Source organism: Paramormyrops kingsleyae, chromosome 6 (assembly GCF_048594095.1).
Source record: "Paramormyrops kingsleyae isolate MSU_618 chromosome 6, PKINGS_0.4, whole genome shotgun sequence".
Classification (NCBI taxonomy): domain Eukaryota; kingdom Metazoa; phylum Chordata; class Actinopteri; order Osteoglossiformes; family Mormyridae; genus Paramormyrops; species Paramormyrops kingsleyae.
The window spans coordinates 19844767-19869958 of NC_132802.1; the positions used below are offsets into that span (position 1 = coordinate 19844767).

The following is a 25192-nucleotide window of genomic DNA, read 5'->3' on the forward strand; positions in this document are numbered from 1 at the left end:
TGGGTTCAGTTTCTGTGTTCGGGAAATGGGGGGAGGGTGTCATGGTGGACTGGTGAGGGGGAAAAGGGTTGGGGGGGTGCTGGCAGGAAGTGTGCGTAAGCGCTGGTCCAGGAGATGGAATTTGGTGTGTTTGTTCTGGCGTTGTGCCCCCCCACCGCAGGCCCCCTTGCTGGGGGGGGTAGAGGGGAGGGAGCCTGAGAGGGAGAGCAGGACAGCAGCGGAGAAAAGGAGCGAATGCGCTCGCCCCTCCGGAGCCACCTCCCCTTTGCTCCTGGTCTGACCCCCCCCCAGCTCTGGGGTTGGCTTTTACTGAATGGTGCATTCAGACTTTTTTTTTTCCTTCTCCTAGTTTATGCAACATTATAAGTTTGGCAGCTGCTGAAATGAACAACCAGAATATCATGTAAATGGAAACAAGCGCTGTGCCTCTGTAAGCCAGACTCACAGCGGGAGGGGTGATGAGGTGCAGTGCGGGGTGCAGTGCTTCTCTGCGTCTGTGAAATGTGTCTCCCTTATCCTTATCCCATATGTCTAGTATTCAATAAACAAAACATTACTGAGCTTGCTGCTGAGCTGTGTGGCCCTGCATTGCAGTGCTGCCTGTCCTGGTCCTGTGAGGTCAGGACTGTGAGAAACCGGACTTTTCTTTTGTTTTGGCACTTTGTGTATGAGTAAGAGGGGACCCACCTAGGCCCCACACCCACCAACTTCAGCAACTTTCCTGCTTCATACTATAAGACATACAAATCACTGCCCTTTCCTCTGGCTAAACACTCCAAACAGGCGTTAGAATGCTGACAGAAAGTAAAAAATCTGTATACTACTGTAAGGCAGGCATACTCAATGCAACAGAGTGTATGGGGGGGCTGGAGGGGTTGGGGGGATGCCATACCGCCTCGTTCCTTTGTGAGAAGGGGTCAGAGATCAGAGGTCAGATGCCTGGGTGCATTGCTGGCTTGGCTTGGCCCGTGTTTACGCACAGCTGAGTGCCATACCTCGAAATTTTGGGAAGGGGGGCGAAAGTAGGGTTCTGGCTAATCTGCATCTGCTTTCAGTGAGACAGGCATGTGGGGCAATGTAAACAATGTGAGGCAGCTATGGCCTTCAAGCCACATAACGTAAGGCGGCGATGAGCTCCAAGCTGCACAATGTGAGGCAGTAATGGGATCCAGGCCACACAGTGTGAGGCAGTGATGGGTTCCAGGCCACACAGTGTGAGGCAGTGATGGGTTCCAGGCCGCACTATGTATTGCGGCGATGGGCTCCAAGCCGCACGATGTGAGGCAGCAATGAGCTTCAAACTCCATAATGTGAGGCAGTGATGAGCTTCAAACTCCATAATGTGAGGCTGCAATGAGCTTCAAGCTCCATAATGTGAGGCAGTGATGACCTTCAAACTCCATAATGTGAGGCAGCGATGGGCTCCAAGCTGCATAATGAGAGGCAGCAATGAGCTTCAAGCCACACAATGTGCAAGGGGCAGGTGACATCAGAGTCTCGTGCTTTTGGAAGGTGCTGACGGAGGGGTCGGGGGGCAAATGGAGAATTTGAAGGCGTGTTTTATTTCTGTCTTAGGTGACTTCCTCCTGCATCCCTGCTCCCACCTCTGACCTGGTGAGTATCACTCGCATCCTTGTTGCCTCCATGTTGGTTTTCTGCTGTGTTAGAGTCACCCTGGCAAGCAGTTTGTCCCCCTTTGTCGCCTGCAGCAGAGGAGAGGGACGGCTCCTTCCAGGCACATCCAGCACCTGGTGAGCTGCCCCCCCCCCATCTCTGTTCTCTCTTTTTTATTACAAGACCAGCTGGCTAAATGCCCATTGCCCCAGAGTCCGAATTGTGACACTGTTCTTAAACTTTCAGTAAATAAGCACTTTGTGCCTGCATATAATTGTGTGGTCAGGTGTCTAAACTATTGAAGCATTACTCCTGCCTTTGCCCATAGGGCTCTACAAAGTCTCTGACCTACACCAAACAGCGGAGTACCCTTCCCAGGTAGCGACGTTCTTCTCTTCTGTCTCAGCATCACCCTCTACTGGTTATTCCCCCTCCTCTTTTGGAATGAAGTTTGGAAGTGTTGTTTTTCATTGTCAAAAATTTAACTTTAATTTATGTTTGTTGACATCATTCCGTGTTGTCTATCTGCCCCTGGGTGGAGTGGCGAGGAAACCCCTCTCTCTGATGGACCAGATCTTCTCTCTGATGGACCTGATTCCCTCTTAACCATCCTCTGTAGCAGGACTTTGTTATCTCAGGCTTAGCTCTGTGTCAGATCTTAGGAATCCAGATTCCTTAAGACCCAGAGCCTAGATAATGAAGCATGTTATTGCATCGCTTCCTTCAGAAGTTCACCCATCTGACACAACTTAACCCCGGTGCCTGGGTCACATGATTCACCCCAGCTGGATGAAGGCACGGTGGGACAGGAGAATTGGGGGCCCATTCCTTGCTGGTGGGCCGTTGGCCCTGACAGCCTTTTCTCCCTTGGCCTGCGGTCTAGGAGCTTCAGCGTGGACCGTGTGATGGATCGCGTCATGGAGAGGCACTACGACTTCGACCTGACCTACATCACAGAGAGGATCATCTCTGTCTTCTTTCCCCCTCTGCTGGAGGAACAGCGCTACCGGGCCAACCTGAAGGAGGTGGCTGCCATGCTGAAGTCCAAGCATCAGGACAAGTTTCTGGTTAGCGTTCGTTTGATATCTCCACAAGTGGCAAGCTGCAGTGGGCTGCAGTGACACAAAGCAGTTCTGTGTAGTTAAGTTCTATGAGGAGTCTGGATCTAAGAGCTGTGAAGGTGGAATGTCTTTGTTGTCTTGGTCACCTGAGCTGTCCAGTGATCCAGTGATTTTTTTTTTACTGTTCCCCCCTCCCCCCACCAGCTCCTCAACTTGTCCGAGCGACGGCATGACATCACGCGGCTCAATCCGAAGGTGCGCATTCCTTCCCGTCGGCTCGCCTTCGCCCTTGCATGTGTCCCGCCGTCTTATTGTAGTTTGCCATACGCATTCATCATCTGTACGCCACCTGTCTGTGTCTGCTTCATTCTCAGCCATCCTCTCACCACTTGCTGCTCAGTGTCACACAGCGGAATACATCAGGGAATATACAAATACCTCAAGTGTTATTGGGCTAATCTACCCCTCTGTGATCATCCAGGTCCACGATTTTGGCTGGCCTGACCTTCATGCCCCTCCCTTGGACAAAATCTGTGCCATGTGCAAAGCCATGGAGACCTGGCTGACCTCCAACCCCCAGCATGTGGTTGTCCTGCACTGCAAGGTCAGGGCCCGGCGGGTCTCGCGGGGATGACCGTTGGCCCCCTTTTGTGTCAGACCGTTCTGCCGCATTTGTATCAGCATCAGGCTCCACAGGTGTTTTTTTAAGCTGCTGTCAGACAAACATGGCTGTAAATACATGATAGGCGTCTCCAGCGTTCACTGTGACCAGTGGAGACGTAAATCCATCTCCTCTTTCTCAGGGGAACAAGGGCAAGACGGGTGTGATCATCGCGGCTTACATGCACTACAGCAAGATCTCTGCCGGGTAACCCCCACCCCCAATGGGGATCGCTCTTCCAATGCTGTTGGGTGTCCTCTGCAGGCACACTGCTCACACCTTGCCGTGTGTTTGTCATCTGCTCAGAGCTGACCAGGCGTTAAGCACGCTGGCCATGAGGAAGTTCTGCGAGGACAAGGTGTCACCCTCGCTGCAGCCATCCCAGAACAGGTATCAGCACCCAGATCCTTGTGTGTTCTCAGTGTAGCTGAACCTGCAGACTGGCCCCTGGTTTTGTTCTTCCGCCTTACTGTTGTTCCTTCTGTCTACCGTCTCTAGGTATATCTATTACTTTGGGGGACTTCTGTCTGGGGCCATTAAGATGAACAGCAGCCCCCTGTTCCTGCACCAGGTCCTTATCCCCACCCTGCCCAACTTCCAGGCTGGAGGAGGTACAGCCTCGTGGCATCTCTGCATGCTGCATGTGTGTCTCTGGGAGTCTCTGGGTGTTTCTCAATACCAAGAACGCAAAGGTCGTACTCGTGCTCTTGGCAGGACCGGTCTTGCTAGCTTGCCTTCCAAGAACGAACCTGGGTACGCAGTGAGTCATGGGATTGGTCTCATTCGGTGAGGGTGCACCCGATATATCCTTGATATTTGGAGCGGGGCAAGAACAACGTCCTGGCCTTTTTGCCATCCTCTGTAGTTCTGTACTTGAGAATTGGACCTGGGCTTCGGTGATGGACGATGGAGGGCCAAGTATGCATATTGAGAAACACCCTCTGTTTGTGTCTGACACGTGCCGCCTCCATGAATAGTTGGACTTTGTGTCACAGCCTCCTCTTCGTTATCTTTAATCAGAACCAAGTGAGGAGGAGAGGAACCGTCAGCACATTCCTGTCCTTCACAGCTCCGCCTCCCCATGCCTCTATCTCCGTCTCACTCCATCTCCCCCTCTCTCTCTCTTTTTTGCTCACCCATTCAGGTTACTTCCCCTTCCTCAAGATCTATCAGTCCATGCAGCTGGTCTACACCTCAGGGATCTAGTAAGCACAGTACAAACCATGACTCCCCCCCCCCCCTTATGGCGGCTGTGTGCCAGACCAGCCCATACTGGCTGAATCGAGGTGTAACTGCATGCGTTTGCTCACTGTCCGCAGCGACCTACAGGGTTCTGGAGGCCGGAGGCTGTGCGTGACCATCGAGCCGGCACTGCTGCTGAAAGGCGACATCATGGTGAGTGGGAACGCCCATCTTGAACGTCACCAGCAGGCCCTTGTGAAGCCCCCTCATCCTGCTCCTTGTCTGCCCCCCTCCTCCAGGTGAAGTGCTACCACCGTCATTCCCACGGTGCAGAGAGGGAAACCGTTTTCCGGCTGCAGTTCCACACCTGCACCATCCATGGGGCTCAGCTGTGGTTTGGCAAGGGGGAGCTGGACAAAGCCTGCACTGGTATCCCAGTGGGGGGGAAGGGAGAATAAAAACAAAGACTTTCCCAATGAAATGAAATTGTTCTAGTTGCATCTCCCTTCTGGAAAAGCTTACTTGCATCTTCTCTCTAAAGATGACAGATTTCCCCCTGATGCTACCGTGGAGTTTGTGTTCTCCTCTGGACCTGAGAAGATCAAAGGTGCGGTTCTGCTACTTCATTGTAGTCCCCAGACGGGTATTACGTATGGTTTTGGGCTCAGAAAGTAATTTGATAGATCTTTTTCAAACTTTGCAGACACATTGTCTGGCGGACAAAATGCAACTGATCAAATTTTGAAACAGATCGCCCCAAAATTGAAGCAAAGTGACAGCAAAGAAAATCACTGTTTCTGACACTTAACCCCTTTAGCCCGTTAACTCATAAAGTATGTGATGGATCTTTTTCAAACTGTGCAGCAGCTTTGTATGCATGACCAATTGATGCTGATCGAATTTTTAGACAAAACGCACCATGACTGAAGCAACATCACATAGTGACAGCAAAAAGAAGGGCAGCTTCAGACACTTGATCACATGATAACATGAAACTATGCAGGGTAACTGCAGAAGATGCTTGACCCACTGAACAGGATAATTCTGTTCAATCTTATTACTCTATTTACTCTATTTGGATCTTATTACCACTTCACAAAAACATTATATGGATGTCAATCTATAGCTGATATACCTCAGACAAATCACTCCAAAACTGAAGCAGCATCTGTAGGAGAACATAAAGGGAGGATGCAGAAGCCATCTTCACACAGCTGTCTGTCTTCTAAACATATTCTCTGGATGTTTTTCAGTCTTGCCAAAAACACTGTACAGTTCAGTGATTCTCAGTCTATGGGGCGCGAGATGATTTTCTGAATATTCTACAATAAAGTTTCTATTTTTTTCATCGCCAGCCTTCGCCTCTCGGTAGCAGCCAGTATCTGGTCGGTGAAATGTATTATGGGAACTTGGGGAATTTACAGTTCAGAGCCAGGGCGAGATGTTAGAGATTCAGGTTGCTGGTGTGGGAGCAGCAAGTAGTCTAGTGTAATAATAAAAATGTACATTTATTTCCAAAGTGTGAATATAACAATTTGTTGTCGTCCAGGTAATTCCTGGTTGCCGTCCCAACGACATCTTTTCACGGTCATGGTAGTTGGTCCCTCCCCAGTCCCCTGAGGACCAGTTGAACTCATTCTGCATGCGTGTGTCTGTGTGCCTGGCAGGCCGCGAATACCAGCGGAATGACCCTGCGGTCACTGTGGACTACAACACGAATGACCCTGTGGTCCGCTGGGACTCCTACGAGAACCTGAACCAGCACCACCAGGGCAGCCTGGAAGGTACGTGGCTCCGCGCAGCCAAGCCGGCCTGCTTCGGGGCTCAGCTCTCATTACCACAGCCTCGGGGTACTTCCAGCCGGTGACCCCCGAATCCCCCCCTGCCTTTCAGACATCGGGCACACTCGTGGACCCCTGGACGGCAGCCTGTATGCCCAGGTGAAGAAGCGCAGGGGGCCAGGCTCAGGCTCGCTGACCTCCACCAACGGGAGCCCCCTGGGCATTAGCGAGGAGAAGCACAGCCAACTGATGTCCCTCAGCTCTGACTCTGGCCGCTCGACCGCCCCTACGGAGCATCCGGACGAGCTGGCGCGGGCCCCTCCCCCCACGCGGCAGGAGCGCGAGGACCTCGACCGCCTACTGGGGGGCATTGAGGGGGGCCGGGAGCGGGAGAGGGAGACCGCCATCTTGGACGATGGGGACACCCCCCCAGCAACGGTGGTGCCCGTGCGCCTGGGCCGCTCCTGCTCCTGCCGGGTGGGCTACCGCTCCCAGCGCTGCCCTGAACCCAGCTGTCAGAGGCCCCTCCCATTAGCCAATGGCTGCTGCCTGGAGCGCACCGGCATGTCCAATGGGCACCCGTCCCACCCTGGCTCCTCGTCCCTGGCCGGAATGGCCCCGCCCCTGGTGGAGGTCTACCAGCACCACAACAGCCATTCTCATCAAGTGCTGCCCCCTCCTGACCTGCTGTGGGAGCGCCCGCCGGGTCCCCCACACTATCTGCACCGGCCATTCCCCGAGGGCCTTGCCCGGCACCTGTGCCCTTACCCGGTGCAGGACCTGCCCCCCCATAGCCACACCCTCCCTCCTCCTGGCCGGCTTCTATGCCGGGGTGATGACTTTGGGCCGTACCCCCCAGGGACTGCCAGTCCCTACCGTGAGCTGCTCATGCTGGACCCCGTGCCTTCCCCGGGATGCCCATGCCGGGACTGCTGCTGCCGCAGGGACGAGTCTGCGGCCGCCGTCAGCGCCTTCCACACACTGCCCTGGGGGCGGGAGGCGGAGCTGCACAGGGAGGCGGGGCTGCACAGGGAGGCGGGGTTGAGGCGGGCCCGGGAGGTGCCACTGCAATGGGACCGGGAGGCAGAGATCCAGTGGGAGCGTGACAGAGAGGCCGAATACTGGCACCGCAGATCTGCCATGCCCCCTTACGGCCCTCGGCACTCGCCCCAAGGCCACGACTTGCAAGCTTTCACCTTCGACCCGCTGCCTTCAGGCCACCCCGCCTACCCCGAGTCTTCTCGTTCCCATGGCCACCCACATGGCCATGGCCACACCCACCCAGAGCTGAAGTACAGCAGCAGCAGCAGTGGCTACCAGACCCCCCGCCAGGCCTGCCCCTGCTCTCCCTACCAGCCGTCTCCCTCCGAGAGCCGGGGCTACGCTTCCGGCTACCAGTCAGAGTCCACCTCGCCGTTGCCCCCGCCCACAGCGAGCATCTCCACCTGCTCCCACAGCACCACCTCCCCCGACGGCCCCCCAGAAAGGCAGACAGGTGAGTTGACCAGCATGCTACCTTTAATTGTATCTGAGATGGGAGGACATTCACACATGCGTGTTTTTATCTGGCACCCGCTCACTGTGTTTGCCCTTTTCCATGGATGGATCTTCACCACATGAATATGCTTGTATGTAGAAATAGCACTGGGGACCCCCAGCTTCTCAAGCTCCACCTCTCGTTTCTCTGCAGTGGAGGCCCCGGGAGGCATGGTGGATGGCCTGGTCTGGCGGGACCACATTTCCCAGGGTTCCCTGAGGCGACCGCACCGAGAGCCGCCAGCCATTTGCTCCATGACCTCTGACCTCTCTGAGGCACCTACCCCTGTCCACACGAGCAGTCCTTTGTGCATACAGCAGAGGTACATATGCCTTTTTTGTCCGTTATCAATATTTCTGACAAAATGAAATCATACTTTATGTAACTAGTATGTAAATTATGGGTGGTTAAGCCCCCATTCGTAGTGTGCAGAGGTGAGGTGTCCGTCTTCCTCAGTGCTTCTCCTCTCTGCTTTGACTGTTGCAGCCCCAGCCTCAGGGAGACAGACCTGTGTGTGACAGAGGACAGTGCCGCCCCTGTGCCGTCCCCTCGCCAACATGCGACAGCGGCTCCCCCCCAAGTGCCCCCCGGCCCCCCTGAGGGGCCACAGCAAAGCCCACCACCCTGCAATGCGAGCCTGGAGCAGCGGCCCGCCCCCGCCCCTCCCGTGGAGCCCCAGCCACCTGCTGAGCCCTGCGTCGCTCCTCCCTGCAGCTCCCCCAGCCAGACCACTGCGCCTCCCCCGACTGTCCAGGCTACTCCCCAGAGCTCTCTGGGTTCCATCCATCCACCGAGTTCACCGACACAGCACTGCCAGGCAGCCCAGGCCAGCCCATCGGGCCCCAGTCCTCCCTCAGGCTCCCCCAGGCCCGGCTCCAGCCAAAGCTCGGCTCCCTCGTCCCCTCAGCGCCCCCCCTCCAGCGAGCCTCCTGTGCCTGGTTTTGCCACCATGAGCCGGAAACTGATGCTGGGGGCCGACACCACTGGGCACCTGCAGCCCTGTTCCTCCTCACCGCCTCCGGAAGGCCAGTGTACGCCCACCTTCCCCCTGTCTAACAGCTACTACCCAGCCTGCATCCCGGCCGTGCCGTACACGGGCTACACGGCCGTCACCATTCCCCTGGCCCCCGGCCCCGCCCAGCCCCCGCTACCCGAGAAGCGCCGGGTCTCCGCCCTGCCGGCCTCGTCCGACAGCAGGTTCTCCACCCTGAGGACCTCCTGCAGTACCTCTGGGGCCCAGCCGCCCACTTCGGGCGCTCCACACCATGTCACCTTCTCTCCATTAGTTGGGGAGGTGGCGCCGCCTGCAGGAGTAGCTGACGGGCTGCCCGTGTCCACCAGTGAAGCAGAGAATCGCGTGAGCGTCAAGTTTGTCCAGGACAGCTCCCGGTTCTGGTATAAGCCCGGCATCTCCAGGGACCAAGGTAACACACGCAAAGCAGGACAAAGACCGATCAGGAGTGCATGTGTGTGTGCTTGGATTATGTCTATATTATATGACTTAAATAAAAAAAAAATTAAATGTCTTGTAATTTGTTTGGTTACTTATGTTTAAGATTAGGGCTGGGTAGGGCTTAAAGTCGTCATTGTTAGGATTAGGGTTCTTCCAATAGAAAAATACGAGTACCAAAGAATATTAGAGTTTTGGAGACCTACCTCATCTCTCTCCCTGGTGTTCTTCTGAACTATGAAGTTCTTCAGCTTTTCTTTTTATTTGCTGCCTATTATATAACCTGTTGGATTTCAGGCATTGTCTTAAACCGGAAGTGAACAGTGATTTCATTCCTCCTTTTCTTTCACTCCGGTCTGGGTAGCAATTGCCGTGCTGAAGGAAAAGGAACCCGGCTCTTTCCTCATCCGCGACAGCAACTCCTTCCAGGGAGCCTACGGCCTGGCGCTGAAAGTGGCCACCCCGCCCCCCAACACCAGCAACCACGGCAGCAAAGGTACGCTGTGGCTGGGTAATGTCGGGCAGGGATGTTTCTGGAACGCTTCTCCATGTGACTGTCAACCTCCCCTGTCATTGGCAGGTGACCCTCTGGAGCAGCTGGTCAGGCATTTCCTGATTGAGACCGGTTCCCGGGGGGTGAAGATCAAGGGCTGCCAGAACGAGCCCTACTTTGGTGAGATCTGCGTTAACCGTGCTGTTTCTCCTCGGCGAGTTTGTGAGGCCAAACTTAGAGGTGGCTCTGTAGCTTCTCTCAGGCAGGCATGCAGATTCCATGCAGTGTCCCTGATGTGTGTTGTGTGCCGCAGGGAGCCTGTCAGCCCTGGTGTATCAGCACTCCATCACCCCCATGTCGCTGCCCTGCACCCTGCGCATCCCTGAGAAAGGTGATCCACTGCATCCTCAAACCACTGCATGAGCCACACGCCGAATGTGTACACTGTAAGATGTGTGGAGCTCCTGTTATTGTGACGTTGTGGGGACCATTTTTTTCTGTCCCCACATGGGGAAGCTCAATTTTATTAAGATCGGTAACCGCAATCGAAAAACTAAAAATGCCAAAACTTGCATTTTGTTTAGTTAACTGTAGGCATAATGGGTGTGTGTCTCGGTGCTGCAGAGCTCGTCGGTGAAATCCAGGAGGTGCAGACGACCAGCAACATGAGCACAGCAGCTGATCTGCTGAAACAGGGAGCAGGTGAGAGCTGCAGCCCATCTGGGCAGCACTGTCCTGGGCGTGCGGCTGTAGGCCCCAGTGAAAGTCACCGTGCGCTTGTCCATCGCACCCCCAGCCTGCAACGTGCTCTACCTAAACTCCGTGGAGACCGAGTCGCTGACGGGGCCCCAGGCCATCGCCAAAGCCACCGGGGCCACCATGTCCCAGGATCCGCGGCCCTCCGCCACCGTAGTGCACTTCAAAGTGTCTTCCCAGGGCATCACCCTGACAGACAGCCAGCGCAGGTGAGGCTGCCGGCTCCAGCATGTTAATGTCACGTTAATGCCACATAGTGCATAGCGTGTGTACAGCTCTGCTGTTTATGCTTAATGTCACAGAGGGGATGAGGTTCAAACACTGGAAACTTTATTAGTACTATACAGTGATTTAATGCAGTGGCAGTGCCAGCCTCAGTTTAATGCAGTGTCTTACCCTCAGCAACCCGAGTCCTTACAACATGTGTATAACACAGGTGCTCTATGCACTTAATGACCTCTCAGGTAATGCTAGCTCTCTCTCTCTCTGTCTGTCTCTCTCTTTCTGTCTCTCTCTCTCACTCTCTTTACAGAGTATTTTTCAGGAGACACTATCCTGTCAATAGCGTGACCTACAGCAGTGTGGACCCCCAGGACAGGAGGTGGGCAGTGGAGCAAAACCCCTGTCCCAGAGAGCCCCATGTACCCCAGCCACACACACACACACACACACGCACACACACACACACACACACACACACACATACGTAGGGTAAACATATCCTTATGGGGACCGCTCATTCATTTCAATGGGAAAAATGCTAATGCTAACTATGACAACCTTAACCCCTACCCTGCCCTAACCATAACCATAAGTAACCTAACAAAATACAAGTGTTTTTGCATTTTTAGTTTTTTCATAGCAGTCACCAATTTTTATAAAATAGAGTTTTCCCTTATGGGGACCAGGAAACTGGTGCCCATAAGGGAAAAAAAATGGATATTTATCACGTTATGGGGACATTGTGTCCCCATAAGGATAGGTAAACCCGCCCACGCGCGCACACACACACACACACACACACACACACACATCTATTCTCGGTAGTGTCAAGGGCATAAATGTTGCCAATGAAGCATTTCGACTTCCTCTGGACTTCCCTATTTTTCATCTACTGAAATGCTGATTTGGGTTATAATTTGAACAGTCATAAGCTGTGCTGCACCCAGTCGGTGTGAAATGCAGGGGCTGCAGGACCAGACCAACTAGGCCGTGTGCAGATTCTGGTTATTCAGGTTAGCATGTGCCAGCAGGACTGCCCCCCGGGGCACGCTAACTTGGGCAGCGCCCCCCCCCCCCCCCCGTAGACTGGGGCAGGGGACTAGGGCTGCCACTTTCAATCTGGAGAAATGGGGGAAGCCACCCGCCCACACCACGTCTTGTATGGCTTCAAAATGGGACACAGCATTTTATAATTCAATAAGGGACAAACCAGTTAAGTGACAGTTCTGGTGGAGACGGTAAAGGTTGTCGACTGGGGGGTGGGGAATGGCGACAGTTGTGCACAGTCCAGTTGAGTTGTGGATTCCTCACCTTTTGGATAGAAAATCGCAGCAAGAACTTCAAAATCAGAAGTTTTTTACCCAACTGATCTTACTGCATTAACTCATTGCTTTTATTGACTGTTTACAACTAATGGCAGATCATGCAAAGGCTGGCATGAGCCCTGATTGGATAGCTTTGTATGACTCTTTTTTTCTGTGGTGCCTGATTGGATGGTGTTATGTCAATGGGTACAACATGAATCCTGATTGGATGGTGTCACGTCAGTGTGTGCAATGTGAACCCTGATTGGATGGTGTTGTGCGAGCATTGTTGTCTGATAGTGGCTTTTGAGTGCGGCTGCATGCCTCCATCACGGGCTGTAACGTGATGTCGGAGTTCCCATCCATGTGTGTGTGCGTGGTTCTGAGGACGTCTTTGTCTTCTCGTGCTTTAGGTGGACTAACTCTGACAGCACAACATCCAAGTAAGTGCTCGCTGGCTTGTCCTGTGTGTGTCTCTGTGTGCACTGTGCTCTGCTTGTGTGGCCTCTTCTACGTGAGTGTGCACCCAGAGGCAGCTGCCTGGTAACCAGCATGCTTTGCGTTCTGCTCCTCCCTCCTCTGCCTCACATATTCTGGCTCTTTTTGTGACAGCCACATCTTCTGAGTTTAAGCAGGATCCAGCCTCTCCTCATTCTCTCACCATGGCCTGGTGATTTGGGTGTCCACAGATAGTGGTCTTGGGGATTGTTGACACCACTCTGTCGTTCTCGTTTCTCGCACCCCGGCCTACCTTCCCTCCTTACTTCCCTGCCTCTTCTCCTCCCTCTTCCAGGGTATTTGGCTTCGTTGCAAAAAAGCAGGGAAGCGTGTCAGAGAACGTGTGCCACCTGTTTGCGGAGCTAGACCCCGAACAGCCCGCCGTCGCCATCGTCAACTTCATCAACAAGGTCATGCTGGGGTCACAACGTAGATAGTGGCCTGGGGGCAAGGGGGGGGCGGGTGGCAGACTGGCTCAGGAAATCCCCGTCAAGAGATGCACCATTTTTATTGCTTCTCTTGTTTTTTTTTTCTTCCTTTGCCACAATCCTTGTCAGTGTCCTTATAGGATGTTATCAGGCAAATTTATTCACTATTTATTCACTGTTTGTCCTCCTTTGTATTCACATATTTTTCCTTTCATGTTTTATATAAAAGTGAAACTAGGTAATAATCACATACCAATAAATAAACTTGTTTAGGAAAAGGGCAAAAAAAATATCTATGTGCTTCTGGTTTGAGGGAGTAAGAATGTGACTGAGGCTGTGTGACTGGAGAGACCCATAGCTGATAGCAGGGCTGTCTTTCAACACACTTATCAGCATTATCTGCCATGTCAGTCAGCTGTAAACCATTACAGGTGTTATTTTGAGTGATATCAGGAGAACACGGCATGGGTTTGGTGGCATCCTGTAAGTAATTAACAGAATGGTTATGCTATCATTTCTGGAGGTAAACAAACAAATCCAGCGTACGACAGATTATTTAGGATCCAGGCCAAGCGTTCCTGAGAATGGCGTCCTGAAGTAGATGACTGTTACAGAAGGTAGCTGTGAATGTACGTGAGTGTATTTCTGGTATCGTAGGGGACGTGATGATGACACGGGGGGTGGTTTAGGGACCGATTACATCACCAGGGAGCTCCCAGAGGGACTAGCGGTTGCTCAGAGCCATTTGGGCAACGTGCCCTGGGAGACTCATGAAGACTCAGCCTTTTCTAAGCCCTCTGCGGCTTCGTGCCCAGAGAGCCCAGCTTTGGGTGGCAAGCGTCCTGTCAAATGCCAATCCGTGGCTGCTGTCCAATCAGCTGTATGTGTCTGCATGCAGGAGCCAATCACAGCACAACTGTGGTTCTTGATATTGCGGTAATGTCACATGCAGATTGTGGTTAATTGATTTCCCCGCTGCCATCACAGCGCAGGCATTTGCAAACTGAACTTTAGTCAAAAATAGACAAAGACATAGGAGAAACCTGCCAAAGGCCCTGACCAAAGAAGCTTAAAGAGCTCTCGTGTTTTTCGATTACAAACCTTGTATTGGTCATTTTGTTACAAGCTTCCGTGTGTTTTGCATAAATGGGATGTTTTGTTGTTTAGTGTTTTTATAAGACAGATTAAGAAAAATGTGTAACAGCTTTAATATATTGTGGTCTGTTTTTTCTTTCTTATTGACCTTTGTATGTAGTAATATATTTTCTAAATACAGCTGCCTTGAGTATGTAAGAAATAATAAAAAAAAAAGGAAACATTTATAAAAAGAAATGAATTTATATTATATGCTATTTTTTAAAACACCAATGTATGCATTAAATAAAGAATATAAATAAGTTTTGTATCAAATAAACAATTCCTTATTTACATGCATTATCATGTCATCTATTATACATAAATATGACACAGCTCTGGAAAAAATTAAGAGACCACTCTATATATTTAAACAAATCTGCATTTTAAACCAGGATTTAAATTGTGGATCTGATGTCAGAAGGCTACACTGTGAGGAAGACTGCTTCCAGGCTCAAAGTTTCTAAGACTGCAGTACACAAGAATAATGTGAAGCAGGAGACACTGGGAACAACCAGAAACCAGCCATGTAAAGGGAGAAAGCGAGATTCTAATGCCAGAGATGACCATTAACTTATCCGACAGTTTCTCATGAATCGGAGGATGACATCAAGTGACCTTCAGAAGGAATGGGAAACATTAAGTGCAGGTGTGAAGTGCCCTGCTAGGACAGTGTGTTTCAGGCTCCTAGAAGCAGGACTGAAGTCCCATAAAGCTTTTGCTGTGTCTCAATTTCTTCCAGAGCTGTATTTGTATGCATGTATGTATGTATCACCTGCTTACAGTGAGCCTAGGGTCTGTCCCAGGCAGCACAGGAAAACGGGCAAGAAACACCCTGGATTAGTTGTGAGCCACAACACAGAGGACAACACAGCAAGGACGATTTAGACCCTGGCACACCCAGTAGAAACCCAGGCATGTTTTCACCATGTCGCACACTGCACAAACACAGCAGCAACAGGACCTAAACACCTCAAGCCTAGAGGTGAAGCGACAGACGTGCAGAGTCACAGCACTGCCAGAGGTTCAGACGGACCTAAACACCTCAAGCCTAGAGGTGAAGCGACAGATGTGCAGAGTCACAGCACTGCCAGAGGTTCAGACGGACCTAAACACCTCAAGCCTAGAGGTGAAGCGACAGCTGTGCAGAGTCACAGCACTGCCAGAGGTTCAGACGGACCTAAACACCTCAAACCTAGAGGTGAAGTGACAGACGTGCAGTCACAACACTGACAGAGGTTCATAGACTCCTTCACATTTAAATATGTAATCGGAGAGTCACGCAGCCCCCTGGGACTATGTTTGCTTTCACATATTGAACATTGTGTGTTTTTCCAGAAACATTTTTTATTTTTTAAAAACTTTATTAATTGGAAACAAACCCACTTACATGTGGAATTCACTGCATGTCAGAATGAGAAATAGAAACAGGCCTTTTCCAAGCAAAGGAATAGCAGTAAAAAAAAAAAATAATAATAATTCAGGCTCCAGATTCCCAGCCAAAGCAGCCTGCCATGTTAAACAGAGCGTAGGGCAGAGAAAGGGGAGCCGGGCATGTGGGCCTGACAGACGACCTCAACATTTCAGCAGTTTCACCAGTGACCCCTGATCTCAGAAAAAACGGAAGTTTAACCCGTTTAAACCTGGAACTTTAAATGCCAAGGCCGAGTTTTCACCCCACAGGATTGTTAGCTAAACCTGTATATACACAGCATAAAAAGTCAGTTTAAATCAGCGAAAATTAAGTACATCCTTTCCAACCAAAGCAAATGGAAACCAAGGAAACACCTGGAGGCCGTGAGGGGAAAATTGTCCATTCCAATGCACAACTTCCATGTCAAGCCAGCTATGATGGAAAAACCATGTGCAATCAAATCAGACAACCCAACTAACATCTAATCTAGCACACCTTTCTGTAATCATCCTTCCACAAGTAATAAAATGTGAAATCATTCTTACCCTCCTGAGGAATCTGCTTCTCCACAAACAGCTCTCCCCATTACATATTGATCATGGGATCAACATGAGACTTCTTTTTGGGTAAGACAACGCAAATCACAAACACATCCGTCTTGTGTGTTTTGCATTATTAACGAGCCAGAACACACATCTGGAACACACCAAGGATGGAGACTCAACTGCTCGGAGTTACCAAGGTTTTTTGGTTTCCGTGCCATTCCTGCTGTACATTCCTTCCCCAAATTGGGTAAAACCACATCTAAAAGGTGGAAAGTGGCCGGACTTACTGTGCCAAAGCTGTGAATGGGCTATAGACAGCTGCTACAGATATAAATTTCAACATGGGACAGTCCTTGTGAGAAAGCTGACTGGTACAGACATTAAGTCTGCTGGAAGAGTTCATGCACAGTATTTGTACATCACTGTGCAAGTTAATTCAATGCCATTTCTGTATTTTGCAGGGTTCAAGGAACTTTGCATGCTTGAAAACCCATACATACGAGTTGATTCAATTCGATCAATTACAACTTTATATAAGCACTTTTTCAAAAGGGGTACCCAAAGCAGATTATCAGGAACAGGAATTTGTCATGCGTAGACAGAAGCAAAATTTCAAATCATTTCCAAATCTAGGTAAAGTATGGAAATCAGTATTAATAGTGATAAATGCCTCCCTCAAAATAAGCGCTTTGATCTTGGGTAAATATCTGATGTTACCATTAATATCCCTGAGACTGAACACAAATCAGCAGTGAATAATAAATAAATATCCCCCCATAATGTAAATGAGATGTAACAGCTTTGCTGTGAGGAGGATTGACCTAACAAGCAGACAAGACAATCCAAGCGTTACCGTGGCCCGTGTGTGAGATCATCACACAGGCCTGACCTGCTACAGTGATTTCACTCAACTCTATGTAGTGTTACCACCCTGATCAAAAAAGGAGAGAAACAGACCTCACCCCCACTACAACATCCCAAATATCGATACTGACAAGCTCAAATTGTGCAAGTGCTACAGAGGATTCGTCTATGGACGAGATGTTCGTAAAAGCCATTAGTAAAATGATTACAGGGCAGCCACCACTGTTACAGTAGTAACCAAAGAGGAGATCTATATCTACAGCAGATCTATGTCACTGGTACCTGTCAAACTGCAAACTGAAGCTTTGAGACCATAAAGAGATGAGACGGGATGAGTGATACAGGGTGAATGCCTGTCCCACAACACCGGCCCCCCCACGGAGGCGGGCTGTGAGGGCAGCACCTCAATGACCCCGGGACACGGAAGGCTGGTGAACGGTGGAGTTAGAGCCACAGTCAATGTAGTGGTAGGCCTCCATGGTATTCTGGGCGGTGCGCACCATATAGGAGGTCTTCACCGAGGTCCTATGAAGAGGGGGACAGGCAAATGAGAAGCGGGAGGATTAACCAGAGCCAGGGACGAACGCAGAGGGAAGGTGAGGCGCATCACGTGGACTTCAGAGACCAACACAGGGTTTACATATCCTGCAGGTGGCAGAAACAAGAACTTACTGCATTAACACCACGATGTTATGGACCTTGATGCTGGGCATGGTACAGAAGGCACTGGAAGGCAAATGAGAGCAGGGCTCAGGATCAGGAGGCCTAACTTACCAGGAATTGCTCCTTTACACGTATTCAATGCATATTCCAGAATATTATCATTCACATTTTTTTCAGGTGTGCAAAATTCTTGATAAACATGAAATGTACAGAGAAAAATATTCAGGTGTGATGTGTATATTGCACATGCTTCCATACAATTTTACCAATGAAACTTTCTTTTAAATATTATAGGAAAAAAAAAACAAAATAAGGTCATGGACTATCAGTGTTTCCCAATCCGGTCCTTAGGAACAAAAAGCCAGTCCATGTTTTGATCCCTCCAAGCTCCCTGCCAGACAATCCACATTCTTGCTCCCGGTAGGGACCTGAGATGGAGCAAAAACTGGACCGGACTGTGCGTCCGAGGACCAGATTGAAAAACACTGCTCTATATTAATAAACGATCTTGAAAATCTGGAAGAGACAAAAAAAAATAAAAATATCAAAAGGCAGCACTTACTAAACATAGGAGAGGCTTCCACTGATCTCCATACTGACAGTGAAGTTCACCTGAAAGGCAGGTCAGATTGCAATACACACTTTACTTCACAAATCACTGACGTAAAATCAGCGACATTGCAGTTCAATATAAAAAGGCCCCCAAAGATGCATATGAGGTTTGAACCTCAAATGGTAGAGGGCTGTGAAATCCACCCTTAAGCAGAGCACCTTCCTCACCTGTCTTTGGCTGAGGGGCTGAATATGGATGACATTGTCCAATTGTCGAGTGCCGACGACCGTCTTCATGTAGAGCACCTGGCAGTTAACGCTGTCCACCAGCACCGTGAAGAAGTTAGAGTTGGTGAAGTTCAATGTGCTCTGGGGAAAGGTTGGGGGGGGGGGGGGTTAGGCGAGGTTCGTAAATTAAAAAAAAAAATGAAAAAATAAAAAGCTCTCGGTCAACCTACCGTCATATTGATGAGCATTTCGCTGTTGTTGCGGTCGAAGTGCACGGTCACCATTCGTATCCCATCGTCCACCACGAGCACGGAGCGCGGGAAGAGGAAGAACGCCACCAGCGAGGAAGCCAGCAGACAGAGCACTACGGACAGGACCACGTACTGCTTCCTGCAGAAACGCCCCTTACGCCATCATTCCCAAACCAACGTCGTAATCTTTCATTACACTGGATAGTGAGAGGCCACCGGAGACAGACGAGCGGGTTTGGCTTACGTTCTCTGGGGCTGCAGCCTCTGGTCAGAGTAGGGGATCAAAGCCACCAGTTCATTCACTTGCCCTGGAGAAGTAGTGATGCATCATTAAGGAGCCAGAAGCACAGCAATAAGCACAGCAATAAGCACAGCAATAAGCAGAACAGAGTCGTATTCTGCACAGGCGGCCTTCAGCTACCATTCAGCTGCTGGCAAGGAGGACGAATGGATAGGCAATTTCGTCACCCAGGACAAATTAGTCTCGACAACACATCAGTTATGTGACCAGCATGCCATCTCCCCGAAGGAGGGGGCGGGGGAACAACCTGGAAAAATCGAATGTGATTGGTTGTTTGTGGCGTTGTTGGATTGACCAAGTAGCTTGGCGATTATTAACATTTGAAATTCAATAGTATTAGACAGGTTAGTAGTTAGTGTAATTTAGGTATAGGTATAGTGAGGTACATGTACAGTAGGTGTAGTATCAAAGATTTTATTAGATAGTTAGAAACATATATTGAAAAATTAGATAATTAAGGCTGTCACTACGGACTATATCAATAATCGAGTAATCCACTGATTAATCAGGTGATTCATTGAGTAATCATTTATATACAATACAATTAAAAGGTAAAATATAATATGATATAATAATAAATGCAATTGGCGCGAGGCAGGAACCAATGAAATATTGCAGGGTCACACTCAGTCACACAATCAATTAAGGCTCCCCTGTTCATTTCAGTTACATACATCTGGACAGTGGAAGGAAACTGGAGACTCCGCTGAAAAGCCACACACACACGGGGGGGGGGGGCAGGGGTGGTAGACAGCCCCACCTGCTGCACCACTGTGCCCCCCCGACAGTCTTGCATGGTGTACAATGCTAATATTGACATGGCATTTCATGCATATGCACCGGTCACATCGCAAGGACCACACTAGTTTGCAAGCTTCACTTTAAATCATCAGCAAGTTGCGGAAAAAACATCTTTGGTCAATCATAGGAAACGAAATTCAAAAAGGTTTGCAATTTTAATGATTGTTCCTTGTTTCAATGTTATCTAGTGTGTGTGTGTATATAAACAACACACACATTTATAATTGGTTTAGAATAAAATCCTTCAAAACTCTTGTCTGAAAATGTGTTTTTCCATTGGTCTCGACATCTACTTGGAATGCAAATATAAAAAATAGGTTTTAATATATACATATACTATACAGGGCTACAGACTGCAACCATTTATTCACACTTTGCAACCATTTTTAGAGACAGCGGTGACTGAACTCTAACCACACCAGTGCAACCTGCAAATATACCTGCCATTGTTTTTTAACTACTGTCATATACCACATGAAACAGTCTGAATGAGAATTGGTGAGTCTGTGTGTGTAATGCACTTTCCCACCACAGGAACTTTTTTCTGGAACCAGAAACTTCTGTCATGTTCCCACCACAAGAGGTACTACTGGGGTGGGGCTTACAAAGATAGCTTGCTGATTGGTTGACCAGAAACACCATCGCTAAGAAGTGCAGGGGAAAAAAAAAAAAAAAAAAAAAGAGAACTGGTGGAGCAAAAACTAAACAAACTGAATTATTTTATACCTCAATTATATTTAATACATTAAGGAACAGGTTTTTGCTTGCGTCTCCATATTTCGCAATCTATTAGCCGAATAACGTTACATTGTTTTTTATTCTGTGGAATATTAAAAATTGATCTGCGGACCAAATTTAATAATGAATTATACACATGTTGTGGGTTGTGTAAATAAAAGCCGGTGCCCATTATGATCGCAAATCGATCCACCCAGTAACTAATATGACCAATAAAACAACGTGTTCATCATCCACATGAAAGCGGCCAGGAGCTACAGAAGTCAAGACGACTCAGGAACTCGGAACCAGGAACCAGGCTCCTGAATGTCGGTGGGGAAGTACGCCATGAATCACTCATAAAGCTCAACAACAGCCTGAAGTACAATCTATGTAGGGACAGATGCACTGATGGTATAGCGGCCAGCCACATATCTTATGTTTATCCTTGTAAATTTTGCATTTGGTGTTTGTTTTAAGAAGCACCATTTAACTTAATGATTTTCCCCTCTTAAAGGAACAGGGTTCCTTTATTTTAAAGGAAAAAAAAAAAAGTTACATCAAAATGTTATTCCTGCAAGTTGTATAACATTTATCAGAAATACAGTCAAAAAATGTTTCTTGTATTGAATGTCAATTTAAGTGGTGTGCCTAAATTTTGTGCTGGTGCTCCTAAAATTTCCAGCAAAGAAGTGCTAGTAGTGGAAAAGGGCCAAACTCAGAAAGAATCTCTAAAAATTAAGAATGGTCTTGAAGCCAAACACAGGTGAAATTAATACTAAAACGTTTTTAAAATTCGCACTCAACTTCAGTAAGAAGTTATCATCCTACACTAATTGTAGTTATATCAACAACAAACAGCGAAAATTAAGTTATACACATTTTTGACGTTCGACCTTGGTGACCAGCAGGCCGGCCACAGCCAGCGTCCCAAGACATTGGTTATTTTAAAATGTATCGAAACTTTTTAAATTTAGAAATTGCCATCTGTAGGACAAATTACCAGTTCTCAGGTTGAATATGTCACTGTTAATAAATACCTTAAGGATAATGTTACATTACAGAAAGCCACTTCATTCCCCCAGGGCAGACTCACCTGAGGGGATCCGGCCAGTGCCCTGACAGGTGGGGCAGGTGATGCTGTCCCGGCCAGTGAATTCAACATAAGGGAACTGCGCAATGTCCTCCTGCCTATCCCGACCATCCAGAGAGTCATTGTCATCCTCCCACTCGCTCCCCTGCTGCCCCCTCTGCCCACTTTTGGGAAGAGGCAACAGGGTGCCGGCACTTAGGGACCACTGTGCACCCATGGGCCGGCGGGTCGATGGCAGGTAGCCCCTGGCAGACAGGCGGTGACAAGGCGACACGCCGGTGCGCAGCTGGCGGTGAAAACAGTAGAAGGGAAAAAAAACACACATGGTTGCCGAGAAATAACAAAACACTACTCAAGCTTGCTGTTCAAAAGCTATATTAGAGAATCAACACAAACAATGTCTATTAATGCAAAGTCTATTCACGACTACTGCAAAAAAAGATAACTATCAAACAAGTAAAGGCAAAAGTTGTTTACTCGTGATCCGCGCATCAAGTTTTAATAAGAAAAAAAACGTTTTCTGCGTTCAGAGAATAACCAGTGCGCTAGCTAATTTCTAGAAAAACACCCGAAATCACATCTCTATTACAGCTTCTAAGAATATATTTAAAGTACAGCCAAAAACCTTCCGGCGCGAACTATTTAATGCCTTTAGCTAAGGGGCTAGTCACACCCCGCGAAACGTACTATTATAGTATATAACAATTACATGTGATTAGACATAATCCAGACCTGCTTAGTATTTATAAATGTCTCCAGTGACCGTCCAGCCGTCCGCACAGGCTCCTGGACACAGCTGGACACGCACACGCCGAGATCAACCCGGCTTTCACTTCCCCACTCCGTCTCATAACATCACACTTCTAACGCCACTTATATCAGTCGCTTATATCGGTCACTTCCGGGTCCCTGGCCACGTGGTACAATCACAGGCACGACGCGGGGCCCGTAATGTCCGCGTGCAGGGGTTTTAAGGGACCAAAACGGAGGTCTCTGCGAGCAGAAATTCTTCGCACTTATTAGAACTAATTTGACTGAAATAAACATGTCCTGATGTAGTTCTCCATGCAAATATGGGAAATGAATATTCAAATGTTTTCATATATTCTTTAGCAACGTTGTAGAATGTAGTTCAAGTTATTCCTCACACTAGTTGTATTGCATTTTAATTGATGGAGTAATTTATGTACAGGAAAATACGGATACTTTGTTATTGTACTTAAGTAGTTTTTCCGAATTTGAACGTTGAGTATTTTAAGTTGTTTCAACTTCAGGTTTCACTTCGCCACATTGCTGAGCCAAATACTATACATTCTGTTCGACCACCGTTACTCTGCCATATTATTATTATTAATATTATTGCATGCAGTCTACACGATTCTAGTCTAATAAGAATCAACATTTTTTTTCACTGAGAATCGAGATCTGTAGTCTCACAATTCTTGCGCAATTCTATATCATCCATCCATCTTCTATCTATCTATCTATCTATCTATCTATCTATCTATCTATCTATCTATCATTCTGATGATGATGATTATTATTATTATTTTGCATAACATTAACTTTTGTGACACTCCATTCTATATCCATGGGCATAATATGGAGTTGGTCCTTTGCAGCTATAACAGCTGCCATTCCTCTGTGAAGGCTTTCCACAACATCACAAGATGTTGGAGTGCATCTGTGGGAATTTTTGCCCAATCATCCAGAAAAGCATTTGTGAGGTCAGGCACTGATGTTGGACATGAAGGTCTGGCTCACAGTCTCCAACCTAGTTCATTTCAAAGGTGTTTGATGGGGTTGAGGTCAGGGTTCTGTGCAGGCTGGCATTCTATGACAGTACCATACATTCTCCCACAAGTGTTTGTAAATCTTACTGCATGGCTAGGTGCTTGATTTTATACACCTTTGGTATTGGGTCTGAATAAAATACCTGAATTCAGTGATTAAGAGGTGTACCCAATACTTCTGTCCATATGGTGTATGTGTGTGCATGGTTAGAGTAATCAGAGGAAATGATCTGTTGTGAAGCAAATACATTTTTTCTTTTTGATCCATTCATCTTGGTAATGGCACAGGTCATTTAAAAACTGATTTTATATCTCTGTGTGTGTGTGTGTGTGTGTGTGGATTAGATATATTACCTGTTTTTTTGACATTGTGGGGACCATTTTTCAAGTCCCCACAAAGATCTGTGAATGCAATCAAAAAAGTCAAAATGCCAAAAATCTCATATTTTGTTTGGTTACTTATGGTTATCGTTAGGGCTGGGTAGGGGTTAAGGTTGTCATGTTGGGATTAGAGTTTTCCCCATAGAAATGAATGGAGAGTCCCCACAAAGATATAATTACAAATTGTTATGGGACTGGCCCGCCTGATTTTCTGCCCATGTTAAGTTTTCTGGCTCCGCTTTTGGGGTCAGCCTTTTTCTGTAGTGGTGGACGAGGGTTTGGTTCATTCACCATTTATAAGAGGTCTCAAAGTACCAAAATGTTTGTAATTCATTATTAAATCTGGCCCTTATATTGATCTTTCATTTTCCACAGACTTGAATGTATAGTATTTATTGCTTAGGTACTTTTAAAACCAGGTATTTTTTATTTTTACCAGAGTAGTGTACAAACTCATGAGTGTTTGGGAACATCAGAAACTCAGCCCCAAAGTGGCAGACCATGTAAAGTAACAGAGAGGGGTTGCCAAGCGCTGAGGCGCAAACTGTGTAAAAGTCGCCAACACTCTGTTGACTCAATAACTCTGGAGTTCCAAATTTCCTCTGGCATTAACCCCAGCATAAAAACTGTGGGTGAGTTTGGTTTTGGTTGAAGTCTGTTAGCTAATTTTGCAAAGTTGTGTATTATGAAACTTAACCTCCTGATATCTAGTCATGAGAAAAGATGCCAGTTTCAGTACTAAATCAAGTTTGAAATAATGGGTTGACGCAGATGACATTGCCTTTATATCAAATGCCAAAAATATGAATTGGTATTTTTATTAATATTTTTTATTAATGACAGTTTCTTATTTTTAAATTGTTTTACATGTATTTTTATTTGTTTCTGATAAATTACATTAAACTAATGTTATGCCAAGAAAATATGCATTACCAGAAAATTTGCCAGTTATTCCTGGTAAGACTAGACTTATACTACAGAGTCACTATTGCCTACAATTTAAAATGAACATTTGTTAGGTTATCATGGAGAAGTGGGTACAGTGATGAGCAAGAAACATAGATAGTCAGTAGTAGTATGTGTCAAAGGTCACATGCAGCCGAAACACCCATCAGATTAGCAGTACTTTTAAATACACAAATGAGGTAAACAGTACAATGTCAATTATCTCAAAATCAATGTAGTTTTCACCAAAATGAATGTTCACAAATTACTGAAACAAAATTTACCAGAAAACAGAATAAAATGCAAAGCAAAATAGTAAAATTCCTCTACCAATTTGAATTCAATTAACATCATACCCCGTGTACCTGTTACAAGCTCTCATGATAATTTTATTACACATATACTTCAGTTGTGGGTTGAGATCTTTCGCACAGTGTGTGTTCCCCATCCTGTGTTATACTCCAGGAAGATTCAACACTCTGACTTCATGTTTTTTTGAGCAAAGGCATTCTGTCACTTGCAG

General features: G+C 47.9%; 2 protein-coding genes across 5 annotated transcripts in view; one reads left to right on the forward strand and one right to left on the reverse strand.

Annotated features, from left to right (window-relative positions):
- Positions 1-14415, forward strand: part of tns2a (tensin 2a) — a 36451-nt gene extending 22036 nt beyond the window's left edge. For 2 of the 4 annotated variants that reach the window (XM_072713816.1, XM_072713818.1), the window contains exons 4-27: positions 1576-1614; positions 1710-1751; positions 1943-1992; positions 2498-2681; positions 2880-2930; positions 3157-3279; positions 3479-3543; positions 3643-3726; positions 3835-3947; positions 4481-4541; positions 4656-4731; positions 4818-4947; positions 5060-5125; positions 6186-6302; positions 6412-7794; positions 7990-8158; positions 8323-9260; positions 9651-9959; positions 10093-10170; positions 10404-10481; positions 10576-10744; positions 11068-11136; positions 12475-12504; positions 12855-14415. In XM_072713816.1, coding sequence (XP_072569917.1) covers positions 1576-1614; positions 1710-1751; positions 1943-1992; positions 2498-2681; positions 2880-2930; positions 3157-3279; positions 3479-3543; positions 3643-3726; positions 3835-3947; positions 4481-4541; positions 4656-4731; positions 4818-4947; positions 5060-5125; positions 6186-6302; positions 6412-7794; positions 7990-8158; positions 8323-9260; positions 9651-9959; positions 10093-10170; positions 10404-10481; positions 10576-10744; positions 11068-11136; positions 12475-12504; positions 12855-12996 — 4566 coding nt within the window. In that variant the 3' untranslated portion in view covers positions 12997-14415. The remainder of the gene's footprint in view (positions 1-1575; positions 1615-1709; positions 1752-1942; positions 1993-2497; positions 2682-2879; positions 2931-3156; positions 3280-3478; positions 3544-3642; positions 3727-3834; positions 3948-4480; positions 4542-4655; positions 4732-4817; positions 4948-5059; positions 5126-6185; positions 6303-6411; positions 7795-7989; positions 8159-8322; positions 9261-9650; positions 9960-10092; positions 10171-10403; positions 10482-10575; positions 10745-11067; positions 11137-12474; positions 12505-12854) is intronic. The other 2 variants (XM_023804944.2, XM_072713817.1) reach the window with 2 other exon arrangements.
- Positions 14416-15443: 1028 nt separating this feature from the next.
- On the reverse strand, positions 15444-22443 carry tmem106c (transmembrane protein 106C). Its single transcript, XM_023804947.2, has 8 exons — positions 22283-22443; positions 21554-21836; positions 18883-18946; positions 18618-18777; positions 18388-18528; positions 18170-18219; positions 17617-17670; positions 15444-17469 (listed from the first exon to the last, which is right to left on the reverse strand). The coding sequence occupies exons 2-8, from the start codon at positions 21765-21767 to the stop codon at positions 17349-17351; spliced, it is 804 nt and encodes a 267-aa protein (XP_023660715.2). The 5' UTR covers positions 21768-21836; positions 22283-22443; the 3' UTR covers positions 15444-17348.
- Between the last annotated feature and the right edge of the window lie 2749 nt (positions 22444-25192).

Excerpts from the sequence above, each read along its gene's own strand:
- tmem106c (XM_023804947.2), bottom strand. The coding sequence starts at position 21,767 with ATGGGTGCACAGTGGTCCCTAAGTGCCGGCACCCTGTTGCCTCTTCCC. Across the intron at positions 18,947-21,553 it reads CACTGGCCGGATCCCCTCAG|GGCAAGTGAATGAACTGGTG; the intron begins GTGAGTCTGCCC and ends CTACTTCTCCAG. Across the intron at positions 18,778-18,882 it reads AGGCTGCAGCCCCAGAGAAC|GAAGCAGTACGTGGTCCTGT; the intron begins GTAAGCCAAACC and ends GCGTTTCTGCAG.